We start from the raw sequence: 12,990 nt of genomic DNA on the forward strand, positions 1-12,990 counted from the left end.
GCAGTCACAAGAAGAGAGGGTCGGGGTTGGCGGCACAAAACTCAGCAGGGGATAAATTCCTGCTCTAACTGTCAACCCTTAGTATCCACACTGCCCCCCCCCAGGCCCCACCAGAGCAGAGGTGGTGACCTAGGTCATCACCTACCTCTGCATACCCCTCATCCTGGCCATCCAATGATACATAAGTTACTCTGTGTTTATTGTGAAGACTTTTATTTAGTATAGTTGATAATGTTCAATATCATAAATCTTCCTAGTATAACAATGGCTGAACAATTACAGGGGTTGTTAATTGTTGCAAAAGGGCATCTTTTTCTCAGAAACTGAGGCTGTATGTCTTCATTTGTTGAATGGGCTGCAGTGCAATATTAGGCACAGCCAATGGACATTGGTGGAACAGTATTGCAAAAATAAAAATCACTGAACACAAATAGAGAATTATTATTTGTCAATAGTATTCAATGTAAAATTAACCACACAGATCATTTAGCTACTTGTACTTACATTATAGCTACTTGTATGATGGCAGCAGCATAAATGTTTGGTAAATCAGAGAGTGAGGGGATGACCATATGCTGTGTTATAAAGTTTTATTGTTAAATGTAATTATTTGGAATTATAAAACAAAAAACTAAGAAAATTTACATTTTTTCCCCTATTTTTGCGGTTTCTTCTTATAAAAACCCAAAAAACAAAAATATACTGGCTTTGTTTGGGTATCAAATAAATTAAAGCCTCACTTTAATTTAAAACCAAAAAATGTAAAAAAACAAAAATACTAAATATTTAGCTTACTATGCCTCACTTAGAAAGCTGAAATTTTGCTGTGTGCAGCAAGGCATCAGGAAACCTTGGTTCTGAAACCATTAATCTATAACTAAACTATAAAGAAATTCTACCACCAGGATGAAGGATTTCAAACCAAGCACACTTACTTGGTGGTGTCCTTTTAGCTCCTTATGCCCTGGTCTTTAAATAAAAGCTTTCAAAATTATACAAATGACCTCGAGGAGCTCCAGGCTCCATTAACATCTATGGAGCCTGGAACTCCTCCGGCTCATTTGCATAATTTTGAAAGCTTTTTTTTCTTAAAAACAAGGGCAATGGAAGCTTAAAGTAGAGTAGATCCCACCAGAGGGGGCACACACCAGCATGTAAGTGTGCTCAGTATTCAATCCTTCATCCGGGTGGTAGATGTCCTTTAACTACACTTTGTAATATACTTTATGAAAGAATTATGTTCCTGTGTCCTTCTTTTTCCCTGCCTTTCTTTCTTATTTATAGAAAATGGGAAAAGGGGTGTATTCACCATTGGATAGCTTCTACAGCAGATACAGAATACAGCCATATGCTTATTACAGGATTTGGACCATTTCTTTTATTAAAAATGTAATTTGATATTTATTTAAAATCAAGTGCAAGTGCTCCGAGTCATCAGAGCCCCTACAGACTTCGATGATTACACGTTTCCCCCTGCCCCGCTGGGCTACTTCCTTCACTCTCAGTGCCCCTTCCCTAATCTTGTGGCAGCAGTGAGTTTACTGCATGCGCTGCTGTGAGATTTCAGTAGGCAGCAAGAGCGGGTTACAATGAGGGGAGCAGAGAGACAGAGTAAAAGTGTTTCAGGGGTATGTAACAGCCAGAGCCCAGAGATGATGCCCCCTAGGCGCACTTGCGCTGGATTTAAATATCAAATTAACATATATCATTTTTAATAAACGTACAGGACCAAATCCTTTTGTCGTCAAGGGCTGTATTCACCCTGCTAAGCACCACTATAAATAAAGCCCTATCCGGACAAAGACAGTTTTTGTAAATCAGCATTATCCTGTATCCACTGACAGCTGAGAGATAAAGGAACCCAATAAAGAGTATAATGACGTTACTCTTAACAGACAGTCCGTAGATTGTCTAATCTTCTTATAAAGATGAATCATCAAGGGAAATATACCCTAGGTTTCAGATATACAGCTCACTACTAGAGAAAGAGCAGAAAAAAATGCAAAAATAAAATGAATTAATAAATAAAAGCTGGTCCTTTTTTATATGCAGACTGCATTTTTATCAGTCGCCTCAACATAATAAGTCTTGTATCCATTTTATTGTAATGGATATTTAAATAAACGCAAATAAATAAAAGAATATAATGTGGAAGTATTTCTATAGAATGGATAGCACATTAATAAACAGGCTGCTTAAAACCTAAGCTCATTCACGTGTATTTATCCTCTTGTCACTCCCCCTTTAAACGGTGACAATATAAAATATGCAGCCAATCCGATTCACTTTTTTTAATGCCCTATCTTACGGCTAATTCCTTACCCTAAAATAATATCTCATCATTTTTCTCCCAGGTTTCCTATCTTCTCATGGTAGTATCTCAAAATTCAAATTACTTTCATTGCCTTGGGGTAAAATTTATTTTGTTTGCATTCCTGTGTATATATCTCTTACGGTGGTGGATAAAAAGTGACATGGTAAACATTTGCATACAAATGACTTTAGAAACAGTCTTGTCTTCAAGCACAATTTTGAGTGTGGAACTGATGAAAACATCAGGGGCATGAAGGAAAATACATGCTGTTGTGAGAAATCCTTCATGTGTGATAATCCTACATAATCCAGGTACAGGCAGTCCCCGGGTTACATACAAGATAGGGACTGTAGGTTTGTTCTTAAGTTGAATTTGTATGTAAGTCGAAACTGTATATTTTATCATTGTAGTTCCCGACAATTTTTTTTTTAGCCCCAGTGACAATTGGAGTTTCAAATTTTTTTGCTGTAATAGGACCAAGGATTATCAATAAAGCTTCATTGCAGACAATTTTAAGCTGATTATTGCAATCTGGGACTATTTTAAAGCATCCAGAGAGCTTCACCAGAGGTCACAGTGGGCAGAGGTGTCTGTCTGTAACTATGGGTTGTCTGTAAGTCGGGTGTCCTTAAGTAGGGGACCGCCTGTATATCTGTGTCTCTTTTGCCGTCTTTGGACTAATTTAAATTTTAACTATTGTTACCCAATGAACACTGTACACCATGAGATCTATCTCGAATAGTCTTAATTGGGGTTAAAAGCTTTTTTTGTAATTTATAGTACCTATTTTTTTAATTTTCTCAAAATGAACATTATTAATGAATTCACTATTTTGCTTCAGTCATTTTGATATACAATAGGTATACTCTCGGGCAAACTTGCGGTGCTTTTTGTAGTGTAGCGGGGGATATTTTTCACATCTTATGAGGAGATGTGAATGCATTTTTATTAATATTTGGTAATATTTTTTGTGTGTATGTGTTTTTACTTTACATGTCCCCCACGAGGTCATAAAAAGACCCCCTGGGGGACATTTTCACCTTTTTTTTTTCTTTCACAAGTTTGCCCCTGTAACTGTGGCATCTATTAGAGCCCCATAAATGGTCATCTATTAGAGCCCCTTTAGGACAGGGTGCCCTGAGCAAATTACCAGTTTGTAACCCACAAATGCCGGCCCTGATCGGTAGAGTTTACTGTATGGTTTTTAGCTCCAATGTTTATTTATTATCCTCAGCATGACTTCACTTACTGTATATATAGGTAGGTACCTAATTTTAACACAAAAAAACTGGGAAAACCTATGCCCCCTAGTATAAAGCTACCCAGCCCATGCCCCCTAGTATATTGCCAGCAGCTCCTGCCCCAGTATATGTCCAGCAACTGATGCTCCCCAATAAATAACCAGCAGCCGATGCCCCCCAGTATATAGCCAACAGCCACTGCCCCCAGTATATAGCCAACAGCCCCTGCCCAAAATACAGCCAGCCTATAAAAAAAATAAATTCTGTACTCACCTTTGAGTCACCATTATTTTTATAGCCTCGAGTATAATCTGAATTAGGTTTTTTTCAGCACATTTTTTGTCCCGAAAAACTCGGCTTATATGCGAGTATATGCAGTATTTTTTTTTTTTACAACATTTGACCCCATAAGCTGCTTAATGGTCACATTAAGTTTTTTTTTTTACTTTTGTATTATTTTATAACATTATTTTAACATTGACTACCTTGCCATTATTTTTGATTTTTTTTTTTATTCTTGTTGAAGAAGTGAATAAAATATATAAAGTCCTGGTAAAAGAAGTCTGCCTAATTGTATATAATCACATTGGGAGGTATATAAGAAGCAGCTTTGTCTAGAGAACAATCTAGCTCTCTACGTATCAGTAGAAGGTTCTATTTCCAGCTTTGAAAACACTATTTATGTCATCAGTACAAATACTGAATGTAACTTGTGCAAATGAAGGGGAAGAGAAGAGCACATAGAAAAAATTGTAAATGTTCTTAAAATTTGTATCACGTTCTTACATTAATTGATTTTCAGGCAGATACCCCCGCAAAATGGATTTATTATAACCTGTCAGACATAAATGATGCCTGCTCGCTAATAGCAGTGTAAGTGTATCAATGTTCAGCTCTGAGCAGTAGTGTTTGTATGTGTGTGTAAATCATCAGGTGAAATATTCTCTAGGTATGCAAAGAGTTAATCATTAGACTTTCTATCTATGTCAAGTGGGCAGACTTCAGAAGCCTGCTCACTGAAGGAGAAAGAGCAGAAAGAAGGCACATAGGTTTATAGTTGCTGTTTAACTCCTTGTTTTGACTTGATGAGTTGGCTTCTTGGGGCAATGTGATGTGATGGAGTAATAAAGAGAAGTCTTGGAGAGGAAAGCAGGATGCCTTTTAAGGTTTGGAAATTACACCTGGGAAGTTATAGGGAGCTTAGTTCAGAGAGGTATAAATGAAGAGGTCATGGTTATTATTTTGGAGTGAAACCATGGTGGAATGGTTAGCCAGTGAGATTCACAGATGAGAAACAAGGCAGCAGAGTGAGGCATGAATTGGGGCATGTAACTGGGAGACTTTCTCAGATGGGAAATTATTTGGGCACTGACTAGCAATTTTGTATGCTCTGTGTTAAGGAAGGAACAAATGCAAGAGATGTGTATTAGATTAAAGCTGCATGACATAGCAAGGGTGCCACTGGTGCTCCTGTGACCCACACCTCTCCCTGGCGGAGGCCCTTCCTCGTCTCACTTACCTCTCCACGCTCCTGCTCCTGTCCCGGCTTCCCGGCGTGTGTGGCCCTGTTCCCTAGGGCGCTCTCAAATTTAAAGGGCCAGTGCACTGCTGATTGGCGCTGGCCACAGGTCGCTTTCGCAATTGGTTAAAACTCGTCTTCTCCAAGCATCTTTGCACTCTATGCCCAAGAAAAAGCTATTACCTATGACCTGTTCCTGTGTATTGACCTCCCGTTGTGACCCCGGACCTGTTCCCGATTCTGCTCCTCTGCTGCCAGCCCTGACCTCCTGCTTCATCTCTGACCCCGAACCTTTGCTGCTCTTTGAATATTTACTTGTGCAAATGTGCAACTTTTTACTTATGTGCAACATACAAGAAAACTTTCACAAGATGGCACTCACAAGTATCTTCTTTGTCTGGTATTAATGATCAATAGGGCAGAAGTGCCATCCAGTGGTGACCCTCTGTCCCCTCCATCCTTGTCTTTCTTATCAGCCTGCAGTACAGCACTGCTGCCATCTATATGTAAAACTTTGATGACTATGGTGACATAAAGCTTCCAGTTTAAACATAAATTTGTGTTACAGAAGGTCCATGGCAGGTCGATAATAAAATTAAATTGGAGAGCAGTTTAAATGTTACGCTCTAACCCGCCCCATGGACAAACATTAGTTGTCATAGCTAATCCTCCATGAAAATACACAATGTGACTCAAACAATTGTGCAGTTCAGTAAGTAGATCTCGCTACAATGCTGTCTAATTAATGTGAGTCATTGTTCCCGGTAAAAGAACACTGTCCTTTCAGGATAAAATAGGGGAAAAATAATTGTGAAAAATGTTTGGAGTACAGCAATTAAATAGATTTTTGCCTTGCAGCAAAATTGCAATGATTTTTTTTAGTTTCCTTGGCAACTGATATGACAACATTGAAAGCCGTGGTGAGTCAGGTACTTTTAGTCAAAGAGCGAGCGCACCTTAGTATAAGAAGGGTTTCATTACGCTCTTAGAATTAAAACGTAATGTTCTGCAAAGTAACAGGAATTTGCTGCCTCCTACCACCTCGCCAATAGCCTTCTCTAAATGATGATGGAAGGAGAATTCACCATTATGGAAACATGTAGTCAGAAGGAAAACAGAGTCTTATTTCCTAAATGTGCGGTCAGACACATCAGTTCTACATCATGTAGTTTCCTATAGCAGGCTAGCAGTCTTCCAAGTGGCTGATTTCTATAAAAGGACAGAGCATTTGTGCCATAATAAACCGATTGATGATTTACTATGAATATGTCTCTATGGGTCACTAGGAAACGCTCAAAACAATATTTATCAAACAGGGTTTCCTGCACCAATCTCTTATTCCAGCCCATCCATAGTGCATGGCATCACAGGGTTGGGTTCGGTGTCTGATACAATTCATCGTCAAGGACTAGTATCAGGATCTGTGGGCAGGCCAGGGGCTTCAAGAGAAGCTTGGAGTGAAGAGTGGTAAGTTAACCTTTATTAAAGGGAACCTGTCACCAGGGACCTCATTTTCACTAAAGACAGGTTGCAAAAACCCCTTACAGCTGAAGTGTACATATGCCTTTCTGCTTTCTCTAAGCATTTGCATTGCAATATAATTATGTGTTATAACTTACCTTGCACCCTGACAGAATCCTCTGTGTAGTCCCAGGGGTTGGGCTTTGCTTTGGATGAATTTCAAAAAACATCATCAGACTTGTCTATGCTGCTCACTCCTCAACCCCCCACCTTCCTGCTGCTTCACAGAGCTGACAGCCTGGTGAGGTGACATCAGTGGGGGAGGGAGAAGCTGTACCAGGAGCACACAGGTGGGGGCTGAGAGCGTTAAAGTCTGCACCACAGACAAGTCACATGTTTTTTGAAATGCATCCAAACCAAAGCCCGACCCCTGGGACTACAAAGAGGATTCTGTCAGGAAGCCAGGTAAGTTATAACACACAATTATATTGTAATACAAATACTTGGAAAAGGTAGGAAGCCACATTTGCAATGCAGCTGTAATGGGCTTCTGTAATCTGTCTTTAGTGAAAATGAAGTCCCTGGTGACAGGTTCCATTTATGGGTCTGGCTTAGGCTCCATGTACACAACTCTATTGGATGAACAAATCGCATGTCATCTCTGACTGCTGGCTTCATAGCTACATACAGCAGGAGAGAGGAGCTGCTGCGGGAAAGATGGGTATAGGTTTTTATTTTTTACTGTGGGGGAACTGCTGGGAGGGCACTATAAGAGGGGGAGTCCCTGGGGGTACTATAAGAGGAAGAGCTGGTTGGGGGACACTATAAGAGGGAAAAATGGTGGGGGACACTATAAAAGGGGGAACTGCTAGGGTGGATGCAAAAAAAGAGTGGGAGCTGCTAAAGGTGGAAAAATAAGAAGGGGAGCTGCTGGGGGGCAAAATAAGAAATGGGAGCTGCTCGGGCTGAACAATAACATAGGGAGCTACTGGGGATGGACACAATAAGATGCGGAGCTGCTTGGGGCACGGTAAGAGGAGGGTACAATAAGTGGGTTAGCTGTTGGGGGAGCACAATGTCAGGGGGATCTGCTGAAGGGGCTTTAATACCATATGAGGGGGAGCTTGGGGCACAATATCAGATGGGCTACAATGTGACCGGGAGCTGGGGGGACACAATGGGAGGGAGAGATGGAGGCACTAAGGGGAAATTATACTGTATGGGGGTGGAGTAAGGGGTGGAGCAAGAGGCATGGCTTAGGGCAAAAAAATTTATGCATGCTGCATCTTTTTTCCCTTTTCTCTTATGAAAAAGTTGAGAAGTATAGGTCTATTACAACCGGTAATGTGTTGTGACTCTGTGTGTGGTCTTCTTTCCTGTGCACTCATTCAGTGTAGGGATTGTTGACCAGAAGATCATGACCACTAGGGTTTGCAAGGAAATTTGTATTTTTCTTGAATATTTGGGCCATGTATACGCATTTTCTGTTCCTTTTGGACTTATGTTGTATATGAAGTTGTATAATGTGCAGCCACCCCTCTGAACAGTAACTGTGCCATCCTTAAAGAGAACCTACCACCACGAATCTACCTATAAAGGTAGATCGGGTGGTAGGTGGATGTAAGGGACGTGAGGAGAGCTCTTTTTAGAGCTAATCCTCACGTCCCCGCTAACTTTTGGGAAACTTTATTAACCTAATATGGGGCGTGGAGTAGCCGGCACGAGGCTACTGGGGCGTGGAGTAGCCGGCACGAGGCTACACAGCGCGGCTACTCCACGCCCCAGTAGCCACATTACTCCTCCTACCCTGTTGTGTCCGGCGCGCAGCTCCTCGTAGCTGCGCGCCCTCGTCCGATATGATGGCGTTCTGCGCATGCGCAGAGCGGCGGCTGAGCAGTCCCAGCTCCGAGGCCGGAGCTAATGCGCATGCGCAGTAGCCGGCTTGTCAGACGAGGGCGCGCAGCTACGAGGAGCTGCGCGCCGCACACAACAGGGTAGGAGGAAAAATGTGGCTACCGGGGCGTGGAGTAGCCGCGCTGTGTAGCCTCGTGCCGGCTACTCCACGCCCCAGTAGCCGCATAACTAAATTTACATATTATGTTAATAAAGTTTCCCAATAGCTAGCGGGGACGTGAGGATTAGCTCTAAAAAGAGCTCTCCTCACGTCCCTTACATCCACCTACCACCCGATCTACCTTTATAGGTAGATTTGTGGTGGGAGGTTCTCTTTAAGTTTTCTTTTTTGTTCACAGCAACATTGAGAACTAATCAGATATTCATTAGGAAAAACCAAAACTGCCAACCAGTGAATTTTCTATCGAAATAATTAGACATAATAGAAGTTGTGAGGTACAATATACCTTGATCTAGGAACAACAAATCCAAAATATCCAGAAAAGCTTTCAAGATTTTTAAAAATTTTCATTCATAATAGATCATTGGGATCGAGTAGAACTATAATGTAGATTCCAGTTTCTTCTCACTGCTAGGAGAACGTAGGACCTTCCATTCACAATGACGGGTCAGGGCAGGACCCCACATATGGCTAGGTAATCCATAGAAATGCCCTTTTAATTTGTACATCTTACACAACAAATAAATACATGAATTGTTGCAAATGGTTACAGGAATGCATTGGGTATTCCTTTCAATCCCATGTAAATGAAGAGAACTTGGCCTCATCACACACATGTGCACAGACACTGATATCAATACCATAAGATAGCACTCTATTGATCCCCTGGGAAAATTCTTTTGTACATAGCGTCCTGACAATTGTTACACAGTTAGAGACAGGTTCAATGTTACAATTACGTACATACACTAGAGAGGCACGTTTTTACATGTTGCTAGTTCCTTGGTTACATGCAAACATAGGGGGAGATTTATCATTAGTCCTATGTAGCTTCTCGACTTATAATTAATTGTCGCAGATTTTTGCGCAAACAGCATATTTGCAACACCGTGCAACACCACATTTATCAACTAAGAATTTTGGTGCACAGTGCCGTAATACGGGGTAAGATAGGACATGTCTTCAATAATAGAACCCCTTTAAAATATTCAAATATAATGAATGTGTGTTTTAATGTAAGCTATTTTGAGCCAGTCCTCAGCACTTATTTACAGTATTTTCAGGCATTTATCCTACAGTAGTTCGAAGGGGAAGTTATAAATGCCACAACTGCTTTTAAATGTTTCCCTTAAGCAAATCACCCTTTATAATTATTTTTCTATCAACCAAAAATCACTCCGGAAAGGATGAAACACCCTCAGCTAAAAGAGCCGATAAACTTATAAAGCAAGCTGCCTCTGTTAAAAGCCAGAATCCATTGACATTTTCAGTAAATGACTTTCTGAGCTTAGTGTCCAATAGATCCGAAAGTATTAGCATCTACTAACAAATAAAGTTGGAACAGTGCTTGTCTGTTTTACAACTAAACTATTGAAGTAAATATTCTGAATATTGCTAGTATGTGTATATATATTTTATATATATATATGTTATATATATTATTATATACTGTTTATATTATATATATGTATGTATACTAGCAATGTGTAACACATGACTCTACTGAAGAATCTCCTCTCTGCAAGTAATACATGAATCATAGTATGTGCCACTTCAATAAATGGCAGTCAAGAGGGAGGCTACTTTGATTATAGAGACACTGTCATCAGATTTTACCCCATTAAACTATCAGCACCCTCTGGTAGAGCTGATCTTGACTGACATTAAAGACTGACCTGGAACTTTCCAGCCACAAGGGGTTTTATAACCTCCCCTTGTGGGATGGCAGGTTTCTCATCCAACCAGCACTCTCTTCAGAAACTACAGTGTATCCATCTCATTGGTTACACATTATACATTCCTTCTCAGGCAGACAGTTACCTGTGACATTACCATTTGCAGACACTGGAGGAGTCTCTATGTTGATCAGGCCGTAAAGAAAACCCTATTGAATTGAGGGAGGATTTGGTTTCGCAAAACACTACGTTGGCACTGTGTTGGCAGGGGTGTTGTACATTCTCTCCTTACTAACCACGTCCCATTCTTTAGAAAGTGACTAGGGTGGAAAAAAACTTGAGTTGTATCATGCTATGTCATGGCTAGTAAAACTGCATCTCCACAGTAGGTATATGTATAATAAATTGCCTCATTAATATTTTACTAATACAGTAAGAGAAACACATATGCAAACATATTAAAATATTACTTCCATAAATAAGAGATAAACTTTACTTGTGTTAGGTTATTCCACTGCTGACTCACATGTAAAAGACTGAACTCCATGTAACATCTAACAATAGAATATCCCCGCAGTTTCACATAATACTCTGCTGGGAAACACTTACCTGGTGTGGTTGAGCTCTTTATTAAAGCTGCTTGTGTCCTTTCTTCTATACCTCAGATTCACAGAGGACCCGGAAGATGCCGCCTTAAAGGAAAGAATGGAAACCAGAACTTAAAGTACAAGAAAACATTCTGTATAACATTAAAGGATTACTTGTAACTACTGAAAATATATAAACTATGAAGAGAGCAGCATGAAAAGGATTTGAGATTTTTTGCTTTGAGACATTTGTTTGTTACCAAAACGTCTTTCTACTATAATAAAACTATTCTTTTTCAATCGCTGTATTGGGTTGTATGTATGAGCTTATAGAAATGAATTCGTCTGTGTGTTATTTGATGGATTGATGGTTAGCACATGGACAAAAACAAAGTTTGTGTGTAGGGGGTCTTACAAACATTCTAAGTTGTGACATGATTGGAGATTGAGCCAAACCAGACCCATCTGGCCATGACTGCGGAGCATGGAATTGGTTTAGCTAGGCGAGAGGCTAATGACTACCCAGGCTACACAAGGCTACCCAGGACTCAGCCTTTAAAGATAGTACAAGTTTTGCTTTTTAGAGCAGACTCTGAACTGGTTCTATATAATCCCCTTTACCATGTGTACGAGGCCTTCCTCCTATGCCAGCCTTAGGTTATATTCACACTATCGTAGGGGGGCGTATGTACAGCTTGCACATACGTCCCCCATAGGCGCCAATGGGCGCACGGAGCGATATGGTGCAGCACAAATGCGGCACCATACCGCTCCATACACGGGGAAAAGATAGGACCTGTCCAGCGCTCTGCATCTCTATGAAGAGGGGAGGGGTCAACACTCCTCCTCTCCCTGGAACGTATGCCCGCCAGGCCGTATAAGTTTGTGTGAAAGTAGCCTTACAGTGCAGAATATTCATCCATCTGCTATCCTGCTTGGCTCTGTCAAACATTGCATTTTACTGGCCTGGAAAAAGGCAGGGACCCTTCTGGCGCTGGATTACCTGGAATCCAGGAATCTGGATGTCTCAGTCCTGCAAACGTTGAGAGGCTGCCCATTCTCATTAGATAGTTGCTTGTATTTTCGGCTGATACGCATTTAACCTCTTACCAACATGTGACGTACAATTACGTCACATGCCAGCTGTGGCGTATGGAGAGGGCTCACAAGATAACGTGGGTGTTTGCTGCATAGTGCACCAGGTTTTAACCGCCATCTTGGATTTGATCGGCGCCCCCTGTGTCATCGGGGGCGATGATCGGTTGCCATGACAGCCTCGGGTCTTACAAAGGTTTTAACTAGAGATGAGCGAACACTAAAATGCTCGGGTACTCGTTATTCGAGACGAACTTTTCCCGATGCTCGAGTGCTCGTCTCGAATAACGAACCCCATTGAAGTCAATGGGAGACTCGAGCATTTTTCAAGGGGACCAAGGCTCTGCACAGGGAAGCTTGGCCAAACACCTGGGAACCTCAGAAAAGGATGGAAACACCACGGAAATGGACAGGAAACAGCAGGGGCAGCATGCATGGATGCCTCTGAGGCTGCATAATCGCACCATTATGCCAAAATTATGGGCAACAGCATGGCCATGACAGAGTGACAGAATGAAGCTAGATAGCATCTAAAACATCCAATAATTGACCCTGACACTATAGGGGACGGCATGCAGAGGCAGCGGCAGCAGGCTAGAGAGTGTCATGGCGACATACCCTAAATGGACTCAGGCTTCAAACCAATGGGTGGCAGAGAGGAACCAAAGGAGGTGAGCAAGAAGCGCTCAAATAATATCGGTACATGATAAAAGTTTGCCAGTATATTTTGTGGATTACACAGCAGGGTGGCGACAAAGTTAACAACTTTGATGTGGAATGCCCTGTAATAGCTCTTGGGCGGTGTGCCTTTTATCGCCTAGGCTCAGCAGTTTCAGCATGGAAGCCATGAAAACAACCCAAAATTCTGCCTGACACAGCTCGTTTGATAAGGGGACCATGTATGGAGGCAGTGAACTAGTAGTAGATTAAAGGTGCTGCAGTTAAAACTATGTTAGTTGGATCTTGGCATGGAGCTGGCGCTCCGCTGCCAGGCGAGCTTTCGCCAATCCAAGCCCCTGTCTA

The 12,990-nt window shown here is 41.4% G+C and overlaps 1 protein-coding gene across 2 annotated transcripts in view; it reads right to left on the reverse strand.

The window, feature by feature from the left end:
* The window catches only part of CCDC60 (coiled-coil domain containing 60), a 109,269-nt gene that overhangs the window by 45,263 nt on the left and 51,016 nt on the right, over nt 1-12,990 (reverse strand). For both annotated transcript variants that reach the window (XM_072142286.1, XM_072142275.1), the window contains exon 3: nt 10,895-10,977. In XM_072142286.1, the coding sequence (XP_071998387.1) occupies nt 10,895-10,977 (83 nt within the window). The remainder of the gene's footprint in view (nt 1-10,894; nt 10,978-12,990) is intronic.

The sequence above is a fragment of the Engystomops pustulosus genome, chromosome 1 (genome assembly GCF_040894005.1).
Source record: "Engystomops pustulosus chromosome 1, aEngPut4.maternal, whole genome shotgun sequence".
Classification (NCBI taxonomy): domain Eukaryota; kingdom Metazoa; phylum Chordata; class Amphibia; order Anura; family Leptodactylidae; genus Engystomops; species Engystomops pustulosus.